Raw genomic sequence first — 22,679 nt, 5'->3', positions numbered from 1 at the left:
TTCCAGAATACGTCAGAAATTAGTTCTGCCCAATTAGAACGCAAGAATACCAATTCGGATTCCCAGTGGCTAAAATGAAGCCACAATCCTAACCAATGACGTGTCTTCTTTTTCGCGCCTAATGAGGGCTATAAAAAATAAATGCTACCCTTATAATTTCACTATTTCGGTAGCCGTTTGGGGTGAAGTTAAGCTTATAATGTCTGGGCGAGGTAAACAAGGCGGCAAGGCTCGTGCCAAAGCCAAAACACGCTCCTCGCGAGCTGGGCTCCAGTTCCCTGTGGGCCGTGTTCACCGGCTGCTCCGCAAGGGTAACTACGCCGAGCGGGTCGGGGCCGGCGCGCCAGTGTACCTGGCGGCGGTGCTGGAGTACCTGACGGCCGAGATCCTGGAGCTGGCGGGCAACGCGGCCCGGGACAACAAGAAGACCCGTATTATCCCGCGTCACCTACAGCTGGCCATCCGCAACGACGAGGAGCTCAACAAGCTGCTGGGCAAAGTCACCATCGCTCAGGGCGGCGTCCTGCCCAACATCCAGGCGGTGCTGCTGCCCAAGAAGACCGAGAGCCACCACAAGGCCAAGGGCAAGTAGTTGCTTGGATTTTAGCAACTCCGATGAGTCCAAACTAAAGGCTCTTTTCAGGGCCACCCATATTTTCTGTAAAAGAGCTTGACATTTGTTAATAATGTTGAATGGCAGAAAAATACAAAACTTAGGAAAACTTTTAGTTTCATATAGTGGCATATATGGATTCCAGGTCAAAAACCCTTAGTGTAAAATTTGGTCAGTTTAGCTCATTCTTTTTCAACTTATTTTTTTCACTGAAATTGCTTCTTCCCACGTGGAATTTTTTTAGCACTTAGTCTACTAATACCTCACTCATCCTATTGTATGTTTAAAATCCTGGTATTAACATAAGTAAGACTTATTGGAATAAATGTTGACAGTATCTAGCAATCCTAGACACTGAAATGGCTTATCAAAAAAGTAAAATGTTAGACTTTTTTTTTTTTTTTAGTGTTACAGCTCTATTTTATTTAGAAGATAGCCGGAGAGAGAGAGAGAGAGAAAGAAAAGAGCGCACGCATGCGGGAGAGAGAGTCCGAGAGAAAGTGCTTTGGCTAAAATGTTAGACTTTTAACAGGCTGTTCAGAAGCTATGTAACCCAAGTGATTTCATTCATTATTCAATTGTGTTTAAATATGTCTTCCAATTGTAGGGGGGGAAAGTTACTTTTCCCCACCCTTGTGAGTTTTTGACAGAGAGCCTGTAAGCAGATGGGTTAGGGGTTCCCCAGAAAGAACCAGGAATGGCTTTGTCTCTCTCTCTCTCTCTTTTTTTTTTTTTTTTGCGTCACCCTGCGGTTTGTGGGATCTTAATTCCTCGATCAGGAATTGAACTCGACAGTGAAAGAAAGAGTGGAGTCCTAACCACTGGATCACCAGAATTTCCCAGGAATGGTTTTGTGACATAAGCCATTTTGGCCAAAATCATTTTTTTATATAAGCTTAGTGGCAATGGTAGTCGTTTAACAGTCTCAGTAATCAATGATCTGAAGCAGAAGTAAGAGAATGCAGGAATAAAGGAAAAGCAATCAAGAGATAACAGTTCGGCAATAAAACAAAGTTCTAGTTCCTCTTCAAGGCATATAGATAATCTGATAGTCTTTGAGTTCTGCAGGAAGGACCCCACCTAGGTGGAGGATGGAATGATAATTTTGCCCCTGGTGACGTGAATCAACTAAAGCTTAGACTCTATCAACCTTTGCCCCAGTTCTATGCTGATTTCTCCTCTGCTCCAGACCCTTCATGAATATGCATGTTCCCTTGGCTTAAAACCCCCAGTTTTGCTGTTCAGCGAGAAACTGCTTTGGGAATATCCCTGGTGTTCTCTTTAGTTGCTGCTTGTAATAATAAATCCTTTCTTCCTTCTGATCTTTGGCTTGGTTGTACCTTTTGGTTTGATACCCACCAAGGGGCAAAACCCAGTTTTCAAGTAACAAGTCTTGTAATAAAAGACAAATTCTAAAGAGAAAAACAAGTTTCTTAACATGTGTACCTCATGTAAACATGGAAGAAACCCAGGGAAAAATGAATACCTCCCAAGGTGCCTTAGAAGGCCAGGAGTTCTCTGGAGGCTTTCACTGCTGATAACACAAATTCAATCCCTTATTGGGGAACTAAGATCCCTCGAACTTATGAGGTATGGACAAAAAAAAAAAAAAAAAAAAAAACTCCACCATAAACACTATTTTCTGTTGAAGATGTGAGGAGGTCAGTTATGAGGAGGTCACCAGGGAAACAAGAGTAGATTCTTTTAGGCATATTTAAATTGATACCTTCTCCATTGTCTATTGGGATTAAAATTGTCCTTCCTGGTAGAGAGGAGGGACATCTCTGTCAATTTGTGTCCAACTTTTAGGAAAATCAAAGGAAGGCAAGAAGACCTCTTGGATCTGCTTCATCTCAAATGCTTCAGTTGGGCAAATCAATCTTGGTGCTAAATGGAGTATCTTGGGGTGGCCTATTCTATCCTTTAACACCAATTACTATTTTGTTGATTTATACTATTGTCTGTATTAATAAAAAATCTGAACTCAGCCTTATATTTATAAATGATACACAAAGAATATTTCTAAACAAAAGTTTTAAAGTAAATTAAAGCTCTTTCATTACAATACAGATCCCCTGAAGAAGGAAATGTCAACCCACTCCAGTATGCTTGCCTGGGAAATACCCTGAAGAGGAGCCTGGCAGACCACAGTCCATGGGGACCTCCACCATTGCAATAACTTTTAAGTTTTGTGTGTGTGTGTGTGTGGTTTTTTTTTTTTTTTTTTTCATTTCAAATCCAAATTTCTGGGTTAATAATGTAGTTAAACATTTTTTTCTTATGTTTGTAAGTATACAGACAGTTTGGGCATCTATTCATTTTGAGATAAGAAGATAAAGATCAAGTTTAAGATCAAGAATATTTAAGGAAGATAAAGAGCAGAGAAAACAAGGGTAGAAAGGGAGTTCACAGAGACAGGAAGAGATCAGATCATGTAGGGCTTTATGATCATGTAGGTTTTATATGCTATGTTATGTTTTTATAAATCATTCTAAGGGTTTTGAATGAAGGAATGGCATAACCTAATTTATATTTCTTTGAAAGCTCACTAAGGCAATTATATGGTGAATACAAAGTTTAGAAGTAATGATATAAATTAGGAAGCTATTGCAATGGTCTTTTTGAGAGATAATGACGGTTTGGCCTAAACTGGGGGCAATAGATGATGGTTTGGTATAGATATATTTCATAAGTGTGACCAATAGTTTGTTGCTGGATTTGATTCATACTGTGTAGGAGAGGGGAGAAAATATTTTTCCCTTTGAATTCTTGGCTGAGACCTCCTATAAGACAAGTTCAAAATCACCAAATTTTTATTAACATGTATACCTCATGTGTATATGAGAGACACTTAGGAAAAATGAGTAAGCTCCTCAAGATGACCCAAGCCACCACCTTACATATGGTCTTTGTTGTTGTTCAACTGCTAAGTCAAATCTAAATCTTTGCCACCCAATGGACTATAGCACACCAGGCTCCTCTGACCTCTGCTATCTCCTTCAGTTTTCTCAAATTCATATCCATTGATACTGTCTAACCATCTCATCCTTGGTCTCCTCCTTCTCCTTTTGCCTTCAGTCTTTCCCAGCATCAGGATTTTTTCCAGTGAGTCAGCTCTTCACATCAGGTGGCCAAAGTATTGGAGCTTCAGCATCAGCCTTCCAATGAATATTCAGGGTTGATTTCCTTTAGGATTGACTGATTTGATCTCCTTGCAGTCCAAGGGATTCTCAAGGCTCTCCAGGACAACAGTTTTAAAAGCATCAATTCTTTGGTGCTCAGCGTTCTTTATGGTCCAACTTTCACATACCTACATGACTACTGGAAAAACCATAGCTTGACTATGCAGTCTTTTGTTGGCAAAGTGGTGTCTCTGCTTTTTAATATTCTGTCTAGGTTTGTCATAGCTTTTTTTCCAAGGAGTAAATGTCTTTTAATTTCATGGCTCCAGTCACCATCCTCAGTGATTTTGGAGCCCCAAAAATAAAATCTGTCAGTGATGGTACCAGATGCCATGATCTTAGTTTTTTGAATGTTGAGTTTTAAGCCATCTTTTTCACTATACTCTTTCACCCTTTTCAGGAGGTTCTTTAGTTCTTCACTTTCTGTTAGAGTGGTATAATCTTCATATCTGAGGTTGTTGATATTTCTCCTGGCAATCTTGATTCCAGCTTGCGATTTATCCAGCCTGGCATTTCACATGATGTACTCTGCATAGAAGTTAAATAAGCAATATACAGCCTTGTCATATTTCTTTCCCAGTTTTGAACCAGTCCGTTGTTCTGTGTTCAGTTCTAACTGTTGCTTCTTGATTTGCATACAGGTTTCTCAGAGACAGCTAAGGTGGTCTTGTTTTCCCCTCTCCTGAAGAATTCTCCATAGTTTGTTGTGATCCACACAGTCAAAGGCTTTAGTATAGTCAATGAAACAAAAGTAGATGTTTTTCTGGAACTCTCTTGCTTTATCCGTGATCCAACGAATGTTTGCAATTTGATTTCTGGTTTCTCTGCCTCTTTGAAAGCCAGTGTGTACATATGGAAGTTCTTGGTTCATGTACCGTTGAAGCCTAGCTTGAAGGATTTTGAGCATAACCTTGCTAACATGAAATAAGCTCAATTGTACTGTAGATTGAACACCTTTGGGGACTGAAATGAAAGATAAAACAAAGTTGTATGAGGGTAGGGGTTTGGGGCACGGTTGCCGTTAGAAGTTTTCCCAAAAAATGCATCGTAAACAAAGGTAAGGGACCTCCCCAGTGGCTCACAGGTAAAGAATCCACCTGCAATGCAGGAGATGCAGGTTTGATACCTGGGTCTGGAGGATCCCCTGGAGAAGGGCATAGCAACCCACTCCAGTATTCTTGCAGGGAAACTCTCATGGACCGAGGCTGGTGGGCTACAGTCCATGGGGTCGCAAAGAGTCAGGCATGACTGAAGCCACTGAACACAATGCAGATTAAAGTGGGTGCTTTGTCCCAGAATCCTTTTTTTTTTTTTTTTTACAATTTAGAATCATCCTTCTCTGCTTAGTGTGGAGAGAGAGATATAAGCGGAGCTTTCCTCTATAAGTGTCTCTTACAAAAGTATAATTTTTGTTTTCAGAAATTCTCCTGTCTATGCTGTTTCTCAAAAATAATTAGTTCAAAATAATCCTTATGACAAGAGGGGTGGCATAGTTTGGGGTGGCATGTTCAGCTACACTTCAACTGTGAAAGAACATAAAGATATAAAGAAAATACTTGATTTAAACTAAAGTTTATCTTGACCTATTAAGTCAGTTACTATGTATTTTTTAAACATAGTATTGTATAAAATACTATACAATAGGAAGAAAATACAATAGGAAGAAAAATACAATGCTTAGTGTGGAGAGGGAGATATAAGTGGAGCTTTCCACTTATATTTTGTATTTTTATTTTTATAATACATTGTATTTTTATAATACATTGTATCTTTATAGAATAATAAACCTTTGTCCCTCAATTTCAGAAATTATAAAGAATCTGACAAACTTTTCACATATACATTCATTACTAGTCTTACAATCACTAGCTGTTATGCAAAAACTCATGAAATCAGATAGGGAGAGAGGCTAGTAGTTGGTGGGAATTTTACTGATTTTTTTAAAGTAGAGAAGGGTTTGTAAAATATATTCCAGTTAACTAATGTTGGGAAAATATAATTTAAAACAAAAGCAGAGAAAATTTATTATAGACTAAGCTTCATGTTTATTTAAAGCATTGTGCTCAACACAGGCAATGTTTTATTAAAGAGATTTCAAAAGAGGGGAAAAAAAAAACTTGTTACATAGGTAAGAGGGTACATCCATTACATTAGTAGGCTTTGCAATCTGGAGTCAGAAAACTGGGAAATTGAGCACTTTCCCTTGTTGATTACATTTCAAAAAGAGGACTCTAAGGTCCTTAAGGAAACATTCTTGAGATAGGAGGCTAGCCAAAGGGTGTTTTTAGCCATTAAGAAAATTTACATACCTTTGAAAAGGACAGAGAAAAAATTTTTGAAAGAGAAAAAGGAAAAGGAAGGGATGGATAATTAAGCCTCTTATTTTCAATTTGTATTTGCCCTTAAATTAACTTGAATTCACCTATACTAGCTATCTACCCTCTCTATAAAATATACTGAATTTTGTTCCTGTTGTTTGAATCAGTTTTGTTGTTTCAAAAGTTTTTATTTTCATAACATTGATAGTTTATAGGAATCCTTTGAAAATTCTATAATGCAAGCTTCTAAAAGTAACTCACTGAAATAAAGGAAAGTAAAAAAATCATTGAATAACAATGGGATTACATGTTAATGCTGAAAGAAGGGATTAAAATTTCTCAGAATTTAAGCAATAAATTATAAATATATTTTAAATTAAGCATGTATAAACAGGAATGTTTAAAATACATAATCTTTTTTTATAAAGACTTTCTTAGAAAGACAAAGGTAGACTTTCTTTTCTCTATATTTGAATTTTGTACTATTCACTAATGAAAACTTAACTGCTCTTCTAAGTAATGAAAGTAAACTTTTTAAAAAGTATATGTTACCTAGAAAAACATCTACAAGACATTTAAAGACTCGGATTCAGTATTTTTCCGATTAGGAGGACAAACTATTTCAAAAATAACAAATTTACCCTAATAAATGTATAGATTTAATACAGTTAAGAGTACTAAAAGAATTTCATTCTTGCAGCTAGATAAAATGATTTTTGAAGAATAGTATAATAGTAAAAATTAACTTGAAATAAACAATTGTGAGGTATGAGTTCACTGGCAAATACTTATATTTTAACATTACAAATAATTAAAACCCTAGAGCACTATCATAGACTGATCTGAACAATAAAAACTCTAGAAATAATTTTAAGTGAAATACTCAATAAACTATTAATTAAGTTCCTCCAATCAGCATTTATTACGTTATACTTATTAGCCAGCTGGTTAATTTCTTAAACGTTAATTATCTACACAAACCAAATCTAGATCATTGTAGAGTTCGGTTTTTTTTTTTTTTTAACGGTTCTACATATTATCAGCAAAATAATAGAAACTTATTAAAAATGAAAATTGACACCGAAAAGAAGAGAATTTAGCAACACACCTGGAAGCTCTTAAAATTCTCTATTTTATTAGAACATCTTGTTCTATTTCTGGAAGTTATGTTTCCTTCATATATTAGGAGAAAAACAAGATATAACATTATGCAAATACTATTAGAGAAAGTAAAGATAAAAGCAGAATATTTTATTCTGTGGTTTTATGTATCATCTACAAGGTTAAGGTTTTGTTATTTAACGAGGACGAAGAGAGAAACACATTAAATGAGAAAAGGGGAGATATACAGCCTAGGCCTTGAAGAATCAAAAGAATTCACTGAAAGAACAGAAAGGGAGTAATGTGGCTGGCTTGTTTCTTTAAGAACCCTCCCCAACCCAGAGGGCTTCCCGCCAAAGCACTTTGGGTTTTCATTCTGGTCCGCAGACTCTACGCATTAATGGGGCTGCGACAAACTGAATGTACTTTACTGTTCTCGGGTCTCGAAATGTCTGGACGTGATAAGGGTGGGAAAGGGTTTGGGGAAGGGGGGCGCCAAGCGTCACCGCAAAATTTTGCGAGACAACATCCAGGGCATCACTAAGCCCGCTATCCGCCGCCTAGCTCGGCGTGGAGGAGTCTAAACGCATCTCCGGCCTCATCTACGAGGAGGGTGCTGAAGGTGTTCCTGGAGAATGTGATCCGGGATGCAGTCACCTACACCGAGCACGCCAAGCGCAAGACTGTCACCGCCATGGACGTGGTCTACGCGCTCAAACGCCAAGGACGCACCCTCTATGGCTTCGGCGGCTGAAGGAAAAAAGTTCGACCTTATTTATTAAAGGCCCTTTTTAGGGCCCGCCAAGTTTTCATTGAAAGGGCTAAAATAACACCATTCACAGAACACAAGATTTAGCGAAAATGGCCAGTGTTTACCAAGAACGCTGCGGTGTTACAAAGAGAAAAGTGGAGAACGTGTTTCCAGTTCTTTATATTGACAACTTAGTGGCTCTTAAAAGAGCCTTTGTGGTTGGTCTAAGAACGGTTGCTGGACAACTTTACTTGGCGCTGGTGTACTTGGTGACGGCCTTGGTACCCTCAGACACCGCATGCTTGGCCAGCTCCCCGGGCAGCAGTAGGCGCACGGCCGTCTGGATCTCCCTGGATGTGATGGTCGAGCGCTTGTTGTAATGCGCCAGGCGCGACGCCTCGCCCGCAATGCGCTCGAAGATGTCGTTGACGAAGGAGTTCATGATGCCCATAGCCTTGGACGAAATGCCGGTGTCCGGGTGGACCTGCTTCAGCACCTTGTACACGTACACGGAGTAGCTCTCCTTGCGGCTACGCTTGCGCTTCTTGCCGTCTTTCTTTTGCGCCTTGGTGACCGCCTTCTTGGAGCCCTTTTTCGGGGCCGGAGCGGACTTCGCTGGTTCTGGCATGGTTGTAAAAACTTACACCGAAGTCTAAAACACAAACCAGAAAACAATGACAAGAGACGCAAAATGCCTCTTTTATATAGAACCTCCTATGCAAATAAGGTCATAGGTTAAAGTCTTAGTCTATTGGTGGTGGTTGAAAAAGACGTCATAAATTAGTTATGCCCAATCAGAACGGAAGAATCCCAATCTCTCATTCCCATTGGTTAAAATGAACCCACTGACCTAACCAATGACACGTCTTCTTTTTCGCGCCCAATCAGGCTTATAAAAGGCGCTGCACTTGGAAACTTACATTAGCAAGTTCGTCTGCGTTGCTGCTGTAGATTCCGAAATGTCTGGACGTGGCAAGCAAGGAGGCAAGGCTCGCGCTAAAGCTAAGACCCGTTCCTCGCGGGCTGGGCTCCAGTTCCCTGTAGGCCGCGTACATCGCTTGCTCCGCAAAGGTAACTATGCCGAGCGGGTAGGTGCCGGGGCCCCGGTGTATCTGGCGGCGGTGCTGGAGTACCTGACGGCCGAGATCCTAGAGCTGGCGGGCAATGCGGCCCGCGACAACAAGAAAACGAGAATCATTCCGCGTCACTTGCAACTGGCCATCCGCAACGATGAAGAACTCAACAAGCTGCTGGGGAAGGTCACCATTGCTCAGGGTGGTGTTTTACCCAACATCCAGGCCGTGCTACTACCTAAGAAAACTGAGAGCCATCACAAGGCCAAATAAAGAGGTTAGGAAAGGTGAAAAAACCAACGGCTCTTTTCAGAGCCAACCTACATTGTCAAAGAAAAGGCTGTGATTACTGTGTATTTTGAATGATAAAATTACAAGGTGCTTAACTGAGGTTGTGAAGCAATTCTGATGGCGTTTTAAAATATGGTCTGAATTGACGTTCACGTGGACTAGTATGCTCACAAGAAGCTGGAAGGTGAATCAACAGGTAACTTATTGAAATCAGATAACCCTAATGTTGCCTAGTAGTATTCTTAAGTAGTCAATATGGGAGGCACTGGTTAACTTTTAAGAGACATTCAGCAGTATAGAGTATAGTAGAAAAAACCCTTTGAGAACATTCTGAATAAGTGATCTAACTAAAAAATAGTTTTTATGGGAAATTCTTGAGTTCTGCTTACTTTCATTTTCCTGAGGATTTATCCTAATGGAAAATTAGCTTGTCGGTTAAAATCATACAGTATTTTCTTAATCTCATGTAAATCCTTGAACCTATTTCTTTGGGATACATATATTAGTTTAATGCACTCCTGTGTAGACAGTCAATGCGACTCAAAATCTGCCTCCCTGAAAGTTATCTGAGTTTTGTTTGTGCATGCTGTCGCTTCAGTCTGCGACTGCGGCCCCATGAACTTAGCCTACAAGTCTCAGTCCATGAGATTCTCCAGGCAAGAATACTGGAGTGGGTTGCCATGCCGTCCTCCAGGGCATCTTTCCCACCCAGTGATCGAACCCAGTGATCTTTCTTAGGTCCCCTGCTTTGGCAGACAAGTTCTTCACCACTGGTCGACCACTAGGTGAGGGAGCCACAAGCAAACACGTAAATATGTAATACAATATTGCTGCGAAGAACATAGGGAGGAGATAAGTCATAGAGAATAATGGGGACTCATTTTAGATAAGTGGAGATAACCTCTTTTAAAGGAGTTACCTGATCAGAAACCTACATAAATTGAAAAATAAACAAGACAGATATTAGAAAAAGAGAATTTCAAGTAGAAATAACAAAGTGCAAAAGCCTTAAGACAGAAAATATGTTTTTCTTGGGAATAACCGGAAGGCTCATGAGGTTATGAACTTGAAGGGGGAGGGCCACTATAATATAGGACTTTGGCTGTGCAACTTAATGTGTATAAGTAATCAAAAACAACAGCAACCCTGATCTCTTGAGATAATAAATTTGATAATACAAATTAGCTAAATAGAAAAATTATGAAATCCAACACACTTAAAAAAAAAGACACCATAGTAATAGTATTGACCTCACCTTATTATGTGGTTCAAAAACTGAAAGATTTTGGAGAACATTCTTTATAATTCAGTACAGGATTTATTTACTACTCCTAGTCTTTGTTTGCAGAAGCCTTTTTGAATGAAATGATAGTAAAATGCAAAAGGCCAAGGAAAAAAAACTATGATGATACAGTGGTGCGGGTTGGGTTCTCTAGAAGCAGATGCTTCAGACAGTTTGGGGTGCAAGATGTTTATTAGGGACCAACATTGGTAGAGGAAGGAACTAGGATTGGACAGAGGATGTCAAACTGTAATACAGGCCAGACAAACATGGGGAGCAATGGAGCCTGTATTACCTTTCAGAGTTGCCCCACTTTGGGTGAAAATGTCCCAGGATCAGATTTTACTTCCCCACCTTGCTTTGCCACTGATGTGGACTGCACTAGGAAAGGGCGTGCCTTGAGATGGGTGGAACTCTGAAACTCTAGGAACACTGAAGGAGACAAGAACTGCGCCTATCTACTAAGTGCACTCTGCAATTGGGCAGCAAGTCTTTCCTTGGTGGGGATCAGGCTACTGCATTTGCTTGTCTATGACATACATTAAGATGAATATAAATATCAATGTTGAGTCATATCTATGATAGTATTTGTAAAACTGACTTTAACATGCATAGCTAGTATTGTTTCTTTGTTTTCATTGAGGGAATTTAAAAGAGATGTGTTTTCTTTTGAGAAAAATGAGAAAACTTTCTATAAATCTTTACTAATTCCATGTACTCCAATAAGATTTTAGATGCCTCCCTCAGTCATTGCAAATGGAAGGTGATATAGAACAATTATAAGGAATATGAGAGGATCATCGGAAAAGACCTTGATGCTGGGAAAGATTGAAGGCAAGAGAAGAAGGGGACAACAAAGGATGAGATAGATGGATGGATGGATGGCATCACCGACTTGATGGACATGAATTTGAGTAAGCTCCAGGAGTTGGTGATGGACAGGGAAGCCTAGCATGCTGCAGGCCATGGGGTTGCAAAGAGTTGGACATGACTGAGTGGCTGAACTGAACTGATGAGAGTTCCACTGGGCTTCTCTCCCTTCTCCAGATCCTTGGAAGGAAGAGGGTAGGGCACAGCCTTTAAAAGAATGACATAGCCATAAGACATGACAAAGACTGGTTAGAACCAACGGGATTGTTCATTGTAATATTTTAACAGTTAAATGACACACCCACTAGCGCCATGACAGTTCTGAAGTGAAAGTCACTCAGTCAGGTCCGACTCTTTGTGACCCTGTGGACTACACAGTCCGTGAAATTCTCCAGACCAAAATACTGGAGTGGATATTGCGACCCCATGGACTATACAGTCCATGGAATTCTTCAGGCCAGAATGCTGGAGTAGATAACCTTTCCCTTCCCCAGGGGATCTTCCCAACCCAGGGATTGAACCAGGGTCTCCTGCACTACAGGCAGATTCTTTACCAGCTGAGCCACAAAGACAGTTCTGAGGCTAACTCTAAAAGGTCAAAAAGTGGGTGGTGGCCCAATTCCTGGAAATCTCTGCCCTTTTCCCAAAATAATTGGAATAATCCACTCATTAGCCTATGAAATTACCCTGCCCATAAACTAACCATGCCATATTTATGGGTCTTGCTCTGGTGGGCAGGGCCATGCTCAGTAAATCTTCAATCCAATTTCCCCCTGATGGCTGGGACTGCTGCCTCCCTGTAGTTTGGCCTGAGGCAGCCCAGTCCTAGACTTTGCAGTCACTATAGTAGACTACATGCTCTATGGTACAGGTAATGGCAACCGCCTCCCAGGACTGCTGCTGCCAGTGCCCCTGACCCTGCAACAGGCCACTGTCAACCCACATCTCCACCAGAGACTCCCAAACACTCACAGGCAAGTCTGGATCAGTCTCTCGTGGGGTCCCTGTTCCTTTCTCCTTGGTCCTGGTGCACACAGAGTTTTGCTTGTGCCCTCCAGGAGTCTCTGTTTCTCAGTCCTGTGGAAGTTCTGTAATCAAATCTCACTCAAAACCCTTCAAGCTAGGCTTCAACAGTACGAGAATCAAGAACTTCCAGATGTACAAGTTAGATTTAGAAAGGGCAGAGGAACCTAACTACTGGACCACCAGGAAATGCCCCTTACAGAGATTTTTTTTTTAATAATATAGGAAAGGGAGATGGTAGGATTCCTGGAGCTATGCTGAGTAAGAGAGAAAGTTTTAAGTTTACTTTTTATAGAAAACTTATGAAAATCAGAAGTAGAAAAGCCCATGGCATTGATAAACATAGAGCTAGGAAGTTGCATAGGCCACCCTCTTTATCCTACTCAGAATCACTGTAGTAAATGTGTCAGACAGAACCCTCAGAAAGGCTTTTAGAAATAAAAAGCACAAGAAAAGAGGCCATTTTCTAGGCTTTGTGCCCCACCACGGACTAGCAACAGGATTAGCTTTTCTCTCTCTGTATAGGGAAACACATGCAAATCAATCCCATTGCTAAAAACACCACAGCGGAAAAAAAGGAAAAGCACTTGTGTCCATAAATAGGGTGCTTTCTAAATAGGGTGAGAGAAAGTCCCTGAGGGAAAGAAAGGAAGGAGAGGTCCAACTCACACAAGCCTGAGACATAAGCACCCTGCATTCTCTGTAGAGCAGCATTTTCTTTCCTTCAACTTAACTGAGCTCATTTCCTTGAGACTGAGAAAATCCCTAGCTCTCTTCCCAGATCAAATTAATACTGGGAATTCTTCAGCAAACCTGCCAGTAATTAGGATGGCTTTGGGTGATCTAGAAGGAATGAGACAAAGAAAATCTCAGAAAATTAAGGACATCATTTTGGCTCTGCTGAGAAGCTTTTTATGGACAGCTGCTGTTATATGAACTCTTTGTTTTCATTTTCTATCCATCCTTTCCTCCCCACAGCCCTACCTGATAATGTCCTCCACATACAATAAAGTCATGTGCTTGGCCACATACTGTTGGGAGACTGCTTCCATAAAGCATTGGATTGGAATCCCTGCATATTAATTCATTCATTGTGGGGCCAAACAATATTCATAAAGAACTTAACACGGAGCCCTGGTGATAAACTATTGAACAAGATAGTTATCTCCTCTTGGAACACAGTGAGGGCAGGGAGGGACGAAGGGAGGAGACTGACATTAATTTAGAATAACTCCAGTAACTAATTAATCATAAGAAACTGATTAGGGACATTGATGGAAAAGCAAAAAAAAAAAAAAAAGGATCATGGAACAGAGAAAATAAAATCTGACTTAGACTGAGAGGAATATGTTGTATGGAGACAGAAAGTCAGGAAAAGCTTCCCCAATGAATTCAGTGGAAAGCTGAATGAAGCAGGAATGAAATTTAACCAGGTATAGAGAAGAAGGGAAATCATTTCCTACCAAGGAAGGAGCACTCCAGGACTCTGACTCTAGGGTCAGTGTTCGCAGAGCCATCCGTGAGGGGGTAGGGGTGGACCATAGGGCTTCCAGGCCACACAAGAAGCACTTTCCCCTCTGGCAACCTAAACCTAGGTAAATGGAGAAAGTAGTTTCAATGAGATGTGAGCACCCGAGACACCATATTTTCTGACAGTTTCAACTGGGCGGGATGAGTCCTGGTGGGGCTGAACTCAGAGGTATGGGCAGAATCGATCCATATTCGTTGCCTTGAACTGACTTCTGGCACCTGGTATGAGGCCAGATTACACGCCAAGCACCCAAAGATTCTGACCAGTTTGGCCAAAAATGGGAACCAGTAAGATTCACTTCGAAGCAACCACCCTCTCTGTTTCATAGCTGGAGGTCTGAGGACCACGCTTTGTAAAACTAAGCAAGAAACTGCATGGATTAGAAGTGGAAGTGAGAGTAGTGATTCCACGAGTGTTAGCAACCAGGAGAGGAAGCATCATGTTTGAAAAATTGCATGGAGTGAAACAATTTTTGCTCCTTTTGGTTTGTTTGCCAGGGGCAAGATGTTGGAAAGTGGAGGAGAGAATAAGGCAATTAACTGGGAAGGCATTTCTAAATAAGGACGGGAACCAAAGTGCCTGTTTCTATGGATGACGGGAATGGATGTTCCTGTGAAAAGAGCAGAGGTACAGCCCAGAGGCAGGTGTTTTTCTTCATGGCTTTCTGTGATAGTATAGTGGTTAGTACTCTGTGTTGTGGCTGCAGCAACCTTGGTTCGAATCCGAGTCACGGCAAGAGCTGCATTGCTCATAAGCACCTCACTGTTTTTGCAACATTGCCATGGAGACAGCCTCGGAAATGCCTTTGCGAGATCGAAGACAAATGTTCTGCATCTTGCCCGTACTGGCCAGTAATGGCTCTTTTTTACACTCATATTTATGGATTCTTAGATTTCATATAGGATTCTATGGTGGATTTCATTTTCTTCCAGATTTATCTCTGCTGCTGCTGCTGCTAAGTCGCTTCAGTCGTGTCCGACTCTGTGTGACCCCATAGACGGCAGCCCACCAGGCTCCCCAGTCCCTGGGATTCTCCAGGCAAGAACCTCTAGTCATCATAAAAGTCAAGGAGAAATAGGTGACAACCTGATGCTTCACATTGCCTCACAGAGCTACACAGTATATGAAAGTGGATCTCTCAAAGAGAAATCAGGGGAAAATCATATATTCTGTCTCATAAATAGCTATTAGAAGCCTAATCTACAAAACACCGAAACCTCACTCTGTTTGCCTTGGAGTTGGAGAAGAAACAAACAAAAAAATCACATATCTTTGTAGCTGGTTCCACTGGGGATCGAACCCAGGACCTTCTGCGTGTAAAGCAGATGTGCTAACCACTACACTATGGAACCAAGAGCTACCAGGTCTCCTGTCCCCAGATACAAAAGTTTCTGGCAAACTATATCAGCAAATATAATTATTGATTCAAAGATAGGTAGCTTTGAATACGGAAATTTTTGGTGCTTAATTACATTTCTACTGCATTTCAGTCTCATACAAGCTTAAAATATCTTCAAGTTGCATCATTTGTGAACACACTATTCTTGATTTGTGCCCCTTTGAACACTTCTAGATTAATCTGTCTGTGAACACATGATTCTTGATTTGTGCCCCTTTGAACACTTCTAGACTATATTTATCCATTCACTCAAAGAGTATGTATGTTGAACATGTGGGCCAAGCGCTTGTCAAAGTGCTGAGGATAGAGCAGTGCAACAATCAAAACCCCTGTGTATACATACCTGATCACCTTATCTTACCATGCTGTAGTTCCTAGCAAATAACAGGTGCTGAATAAATGTATCTATTTCAAAAGAATTATAAACAAAATTAGCAGCACTCTCATGACCTCTCTTTTTTGCAGCTGAGTTACAGCTAGACAATTGGGGGATGCCGGGAGCCGGCATATTGCATATTGAGTGCATATTGCATATTGAGTGCAGCACTTTCCACAGCATCATCTTTCAGGATCTGGAATAGCTCAACTGGAATTCTATCACTGCCAGGAGCCAGCGTGAGGAACTCCGCCCATGACAAAGGTCAGGAGGAAGGAGGCTTGGCATACGCAAAGGCGGGATCAAGCCTCAGGGGTGTCCCTGGAAATTCTCAAGCATCTACCCCCAAAACCAGAGTCTGCCTACTTTCTGCTTGTGCTTTCACCTACACCTCTGACTTTACGGGGGGCTGTCCCCCACTACCTCTCTGAAAAAAAAGTTAGCTTACAGCTCCAGTTAATAATTCCTGGGTGTGACAGTGTTTAACCTACAAACTCCTTTGGAAATCCTCTAGCCTGCCTGAATAGGTTTTTCTGGCCACATGTGATTGTTCAGAGCCGCCCAACTGTGAGAGGCAGGAGATGTTCTAAACTGTCTAAACACAGATTCTTTTGAGTAGTTAAAAGATTGATTAGAAATTGTATTGGTGAAGGGATTTTCACTTGTTGGGCCAATGTTTGCTGCTAAGTTTCCATATCCCTTACCTGCTGTGTCCCTGGCAGTGTATTGATTAATATAATTGGTGTAAGTAGTAGCTTTAATGTTTGTAACCTGGGACCCTTGAGTTAATTCTTTTTCTTGTTATAGCCCACCACACCTTTGCTCTGTAGGAATGCAACTTTATCTAATGCTTTTTGGAGGCTTTAGAATAATCACCTTTAGAGAAAAAGGCCTCTGGGCCAGAAGATGATGCAAATCACCTAAACTTTTGCATATGGTAAGTTTGCAGGAAGAGAGCCTGGCTTGCTGCATGACTCTACCCCTTCCCCCATTATCCTCTATGCATAACTTAAGGTATAAAAACTACTTTGGAAAATAAAGTGCGGGCCTTGTTCACCGAATCTTGGTCTCACCATGTCGTTCTTTCTCTTACCTTCTGGCTGAATTATTCAGCCTCTTTTCTCCACTGAATTTCCTCACTGAGCTATCCTTATTTCAGCCTCTTTTCTCCACTGAATTTCCTCACTGAGCTATCCTCATTCTATTACTCTTTATATCCTTAATTAACGTTTAATTAAGCAATTGTTTCCTGATCCTCGCCTACGCCGTCTCTCCTTCGAATACCCTGGATCAGCCGGGGCTGGTCCCCGTCAGGGGACTGCTCACTAAGTTAAACTTAGGATATCTGTGCGTTAATGCAGATGGGAGGCAAAAAAAAAAAATGTTTACAATTATAGGGGTTCAGAGCATGCCATTTCAAAATATTCTCCTCTGATATGTTGATTTTTTTTTTTAAGTTAACCACACTTGAAAAACAGCAAATGCAAAAAAGGGCACTCTTACCTTCATTTTGATTCTGAAAGCAGGAGATGAAATACAATATGCCCTCCCTGTACCAGGAAGAAGGAAGCATTCTTATTACCAGAGACTGGGGAGTCCAAGCAGAGAGAAATCTTTCCAAAACAGAAAAACCTCCTTAAACTAACCCTTATCTTCCAAGTCACTTTTCCACAATTAACTGCCCTAGTCCCAACCCTTTCATCTTGTCACATTTTCATGTTTGTCCAACCTAATACATAAGTCTTGGACTCTAATTACTTCTTTAAGTCTTCATTTTTCTTGTGAGGGCTCCCATGTACAACTTGCTTAATAAAATTTGTATGGGTTTCTCCTATCAATCTGTTTTATGCTAGTTTAATTCTTAGGCCCAATCAGAAACCCTAAGAGTAGAGGAGAAATTTTACCTCTCCTACACAATCTCTCTCTCCTCTCCCTCCTTCCTTGTAATATATTAGTGGTCTAACAAATCTTCAAATTCTGGGCCCTGATTTCCAGAGCCTTAGTGAAGACTTGGGAGCCTTTTAGAAGTCAAGTCACTGGTGAGAAGGTTGTTTGAGTGTCACATAATCCTTGTTGTTCAAGGTCTTAGAATTATAGGAGAGCAAAAAATAACCAAAGAGGCTGAGCACAAGATAGAAACTCATAGGGTTTCTGGACCAAAAATAAGGAGTTTCCAGTTCTTAATGAAAAGGATCAATTAAAAAAACAAGCTCACACACCAGAGCAAGGACTGAACTCAAGTAGACAAACAACTTACAAACTAATTTCAAAACCTTCCCACTCACCAATGACAGCAATAGGATTTTGTTCTCATATCTTTTCTGATAAGAAACCAAAAAATATTTGTTTACAGTTTGGAAGGTCTAGGATTGATTTCATAGGCTCATGAAACATTGGCCCAAGCTTACAAGAATGTAAACAAAAAACAAATCTTTGGAAGGCTCTTTGATGGGAAAATCATAAAATATAATTCAAACAATTATTTTCATAAAATTTACTATTTATGTGCTATGACTTGTGATGGGTTGTTAGAACTCTCCCTGACCTTACAGATATATATTATAACAAGAAAAACATATAATTTTACTAAATATCTAATTTCATGAAAATACAAGGAGGCTAAGTTAAAGGAAGTATAGGATGCTACATGACCACCAACACGTTCTGAAGACTCTTACTAAACCAAAACTTTAAGCGCTAGAAGACACACCTCCAACAGACTGTCATATAAAAAACCAGTAGACTTCCCTATATGGCTAGACAGATCATGTCTCAAATTTAAAAGTAGAAAATCTATGTTTTTTAAAGAGAGAATATTTTTTAACCTAGTAGTGAGAAAAATCCTTTAAGCATAACCTCAAAAGTACAAACCATTAGGGGGAAAAGGACAGAAGATAGGAAATACGGTACCCATTATGGAATTTTACACAGAAATTAGAAGCAATGATTTAAATGTACACAGGGCAACTTTGATGGATCTTAAAGTCAAAAATGCTTTTTAAAGGCATAAGTATATGATATATAATTCATATAAATTTATATGTGCAAAAACCAAAAATGTCAATTTTGGTATATATTTGTATGTATATATATGTATGATCAAAATAATACACAATGAACAAATTAGAAAACTTGTTTATGTAAGGAGAGGAATGGCAGCAGGACATAAGAACAAAGGAAATGAATAAATCTTGTTGTAAGAAAGGGTGAGTAGTTTAGGTACAGGCTACCCTGGCAGAGAAGAGCTGGTGGGTGCCCAGAGGAAATCACGTAGATTTGTCACAGGGTCTCAGTGATTTCTCTGTTCTCCAGGGTCTTTCATTTTGTGGGTGCTCAGTGAATGCATAAGCCTCAGTGCTTCTCTATAAAGCACAAAACACAAGGAAGTTATTTAAACATTTCCAAAAGATGGCCTCATCTGTTCCTTCCCCACCTTAAGCTGTATTTGGCCAACATGCCACAGACCCTTCTGCAATCATCAGCCTGACACGGAAACTGGGAAGAGAGGTCATGTGACTCTGCTAAGACACCCTGCACCTTGCCTCCTGCCTCCTGCAGGAGGTATTAACCACATTGCACCCTAGTTTTCATTACTTCTCTGAATCCTTCACTCACTTTTACAGTCAATGAAGACAGGAATCAAGTCAGTTTTAACTCACTGGTGCAGTGAGCAGAATCTTCTCTGCATCAGTGTGTCCTTATCTTTGCTTGCTTGCTTGTGCCAGGTCAGATAAAATCGAAGGAAGCATGGTAGTCTTGCTCTTGTGCAGTGAATTAGTTCAGAAAGTAGCTTCATGGAGTCTGTAACCTGGAGATTGGGGAACTGGTGCTTATGTCTCTCATTTGTTTGGAGGGGGAAGTTTTTAAAACTCACTTTATTTGTTTCTAGAATATAAATCTTAAAGATGAAGAAGTTTTTGTTTGTTTTGTTCACTGTTCTATCTTCAGTACCCAGTAAATTACCTGAGGTACAATAGTGACCACATTTGTGAACAAAATGAATTAATGGATAAAATTTTTTAATGTGTGGCAATATCCAATATTTCCTCTAGAGGGCGAAAGTCACCATGAAATAGGAATTTCACTCCAATGTAAAATAATTTTTAAAACCTCGCACTGAAGAATGCATTATTTTTTATATGTTGAAGTTTCTGCTTTCGTATAGAAATATGGTTTGGAAATATAGATTCGTTCTCTTTGTCAAGAAATCATGTACATTTCTGTCAAAATGCTGCATTTCACAGAAAATATTACCAATACGATATAACTGAATCTTAGTTAGAAAAGCGGCCCTGTGGCTTAGCTGGTCAAAGCGCCTGTCTAGTAAACAGGAGATCCTGGGTTCGAATCCCAGCGGGGCCTTCCTTGTTCGGTTTTTATATTTCAAGAGTTGTTGCCGCCAAACATCTTGGAGATGCATTGAACAATTTATATTACTGGTAAATTCTGAATTAAATTCTTATTCCAATGTGGAGAGTCTTTTTCCAGCATCACAGTATGAAGAGCTGTGGTGAAGGGAAAAGTGAGTACGTTTCCTGTAAAGGATAGAAAGTGATGAATTTGCTAATGATTGGTGTGTGGATTGAGCACAAATTATCTTACAGTACCTGACAGCAAAATTTCAAATTCTGTCTCGGAAGTTCACTTTCAGCTCTCTTAACCTGTGACATCCAACATTTTCAGCTAAACGATGGAGTTTGGTTATCAGCATCAGGTAAAGAATTAATAAAACATTTTTAGAATCAGACTCATTTTTATTTCTGAGAACAAGTAAGAGAGGAATGTCAAATTTAGACCCTCATCATTTTGGTTTTGTACAGCCCTCAAAACTGTATTTGTTTGTTCGTTAGTAGAACCTTCTGGGAGTGGAAATTGGGAGCTTAATGATATTTTGGGGAAATAAATCATAAATAGATGATCAATTTCTTGAATGTTAAATGATATCAGAGTTTATTAGCTAAAATGTCACTGCATAGCACTGGCCTACATATTGGGTTTTTCACTTTTATTAAAAAAAGTTCAAACATTATAATTGGAGTTTTACCAGAGTCATTGTCTTTTCACTTTCATAGAAGTAGTTCTGCATTATGCCTGAAACCCTGTTTATACTTCGTGGAAACCTGGTTTCATTTTCATTAGTTTATCCATAGCAGTTCTTACCCATGGACTTCCCAAGGAATGTGAGCAAAAAAGGTAGTCATGGGGAGTAGCGGATTATGCCGTCCCAGTAAGTCTGGAGTAGGTCCTACACATTTATATATTCATAAGACTTCATATGTAAGTAATATAAATCCTCAGTTGAAAGCCAATTGCCTAGATGTTAGATTCAAAGTGCAACCAAGTTAACATTTCGAAAAGTAACTGAAATTGTGTCTCACTGTACTCTGCTGCTGTTGTCTGCTGCTGCTGCTGCTAAGTCGCTTCAGTCGTGTCCGACTCTGTGCGACTCCACAGACGGCAGCCCACCGGGCTTCCCGTCCCTGGGATTCTCCAGGCAAGAACACTGGAGTGGGTTGCCATTTCCTTCTCCAATGCATGAAAGTGAAAAGTGAAAGTGAAGTCGCTCAGTCGTGTCCGACTCTTAGCGACCCCATGGACTGCAGCCCACCAGGCTCCTCCATCCATGGGATTCTCCACGCAAGAGTACTGGAGTGGGGTGCCACTATCAGGCAAAACGACACCAGAACTCCAAACATATTATGAACAGTGGACACTGATAAATCTCTAGGAATTTCTCATTCCTTGAAGGCTGTCAGCTAACAGTTATTCTGTTTCTAGTGAATGTCCACATTTCATGGCCTGTGGCCTCCTTCATCTCCAAAGATAGCAATGACCTGTTGAGTCCTTCTTGTACTTCAAATCTGTAAGTACATTATTTAATATGCAATGGAGTAATCAGGTGCTGGCTTTGATACCAAGGATGCAGTACTGACTGAAACAGAGGAAGGCCTTGCCATCTTGGGCTTGTTAAGCATCCACTATGTCCCTGGAACTGTGCTTGAGACATTACTTAGGTCATTACTTAATCAATATCATACATGTTTTTATAGTAACCCCGTACTTTTAAACAAGAGAAAAAGTAAAAATATGTTGGGAGTCTGAGGGACAGTGCAAGGGTCGAGGGGAGAAAAAGGAGGAGGTTCGTGCTGGGCACACAGAGAGACAGGAGCCAGACTTCAAGAAAAGGGACCGACAGGGAGAGTAAGGAGCTTCGACTGAGAGCGGCCCCAGGGGCTCTTGACCTCCTATCTCCCACCGCACACCCCGTTTTCGTCATTCACATCTGAAGTCCAGAGATTTTATGATAAACGTTCAAAACAAAAATTTTAGACGAGTTTTAAATGACTTGGTAAGTGGCAGCACGGAACTAACGGTCAGATGCAACCCAAAGGCTGACCATTGCACCATTTTACCACGGAGCATTCGCGGTTGCTGGTCTGAGGCTACGCGAACAAGCCTGAGATATTCCCACACTGAGAAAAAGGAAACCTAAGTACCACCAGGCGTATATCCCCGAGGGGATCGAATCAGCACCTTAACACTATAAAAACAATACCCTAAGCAACTGAGCAGCTTACCATGCAGAGGAATGATGTTTTTACATTTCAGAAATATAAACTATATCAAAACATTATTGCCTTAAGTTTTTTCCAGGATGATGCAAGAAATTCTCTAACTCTCCCTATCTCCTCTTTCCTAAATACAGCCACCTTACCTCGTTCAAGCTTCTTTGAAAGCTTTTCATCCTGACTCTGATACATTATTTTTTATAAAGAAAAAATACAGACACACAATCAAATATTTCAGTGCTGGTGATATTAGGACTATCTGTAACTGGATACATGGTAGCACTTTCCACCTGAGATGTG

General features: G+C 40.3%; 3 protein-coding genes, 2 non-coding genes and 1 pseudogene across 5 annotated transcripts; 4 read left to right on the top strand and 2 right to left on the bottom strand.

Annotated features, from left to right (window-relative positions):
- The first annotated feature begins 152 nt into the window (after positions 1-152).
- On the top strand, positions 153-906 carry LOC133236987 (histone H2A type 1). The gene has a single exon (XM_061399326.1). It carries the CDS (start codon positions 200-202, stop codon positions 590-592), a length of 393 nt encoding a protein of 130 aa, XP_061255310.1. The 5' UTR covers positions 153-199; the 3' UTR covers positions 593-906.
- A 6,022-nt stretch (positions 907-6,928) lies between these two features.
- LOC133236988 (uncharacterized) lies at positions 6,929-8,019 on the top strand (annotated as a pseudogene).
- Positions 8,020-8,067: 48 nt separating this feature from the next.
- Positions 8,068-8,673, bottom strand: LOC133237018 (histone H2B type 1-K). The gene has a single exon (XM_061399360.1). It carries the CDS (start codon positions 8,591-8,593, stop codon positions 8,213-8,215), a length of 381 nt encoding a protein of 126 aa, XP_061255344.1. The 5' UTR covers positions 8,594-8,673; the 3' UTR covers positions 8,068-8,212.
- A 130-nt stretch (positions 8,674-8,803) lies between these two features.
- LOC133237007 (histone H2A type 1-H) lies at positions 8,804-9,428 on the top strand. The gene has a single exon (XM_061399347.1). It carries the CDS (start codon positions 8,925-8,927, stop codon positions 9,309-9,311), a length of 387 nt encoding a protein of 128 aa, XP_061255331.1. The 5' UTR covers positions 8,804-8,924; the 3' UTR covers positions 9,312-9,428.
- Positions 9,429-15,314: 5,886 nt separating this feature from the next.
- TRNAV-UAC (transfer RNA valine (anticodon UAC)) lies at positions 15,315-15,387 on the bottom strand. Its single transcript has one exon. It is a non-coding gene; the product is annotated as a tRNA-Val (tRNA).
- A 4,711-nt stretch (positions 15,388-20,098) lies between these two features.
- Positions 20,099-20,172, top strand: TRNAT-AGU (transfer RNA threonine (anticodon AGU)). Its single transcript has one exon. It is a non-coding gene; the product is annotated as a tRNA-Thr (tRNA).
- The last annotated feature ends 2,507 nt before the right edge of the window (positions 20,173-22,679 follow it).

The sequence above is a fragment of the Bos javanicus genome, chromosome 23, assembly GCF_032452875.1.
Source record: "Bos javanicus breed banteng chromosome 23, ARS-OSU_banteng_1.0, whole genome shotgun sequence".
In the NCBI taxonomy this organism is placed as follows: domain Eukaryota; kingdom Metazoa; phylum Chordata; class Mammalia; order Artiodactyla; family Bovidae; genus Bos; species Bos javanicus.
This window is presented reverse-complemented; position numbering and strand designations above follow the sequence as displayed.

Excerpts from the sequence above, each read along its gene's own strand:
- LOC133237018 (XM_061399360.1), bottom strand. The coding sequence starts at position 8,593 with ATGCCAGAACCAGCGAAGTCCGCTCCGGCCCCGAAAAAGGGCTCCAAG.
- LOC133236987 (XM_061399326.1), top strand. The coding sequence starts at position 200 with ATGTCTGGGCGAGGTAAACAAGGCGGCAAGGCTCGTGCCAAAGCCAAA.
- LOC133237007 (XM_061399347.1), top strand. The coding sequence starts at position 8,925 with ATGTCTGGACGTGGCAAGCAAGGAGGCAAGGCTCGCGCTAAAGCTAAG.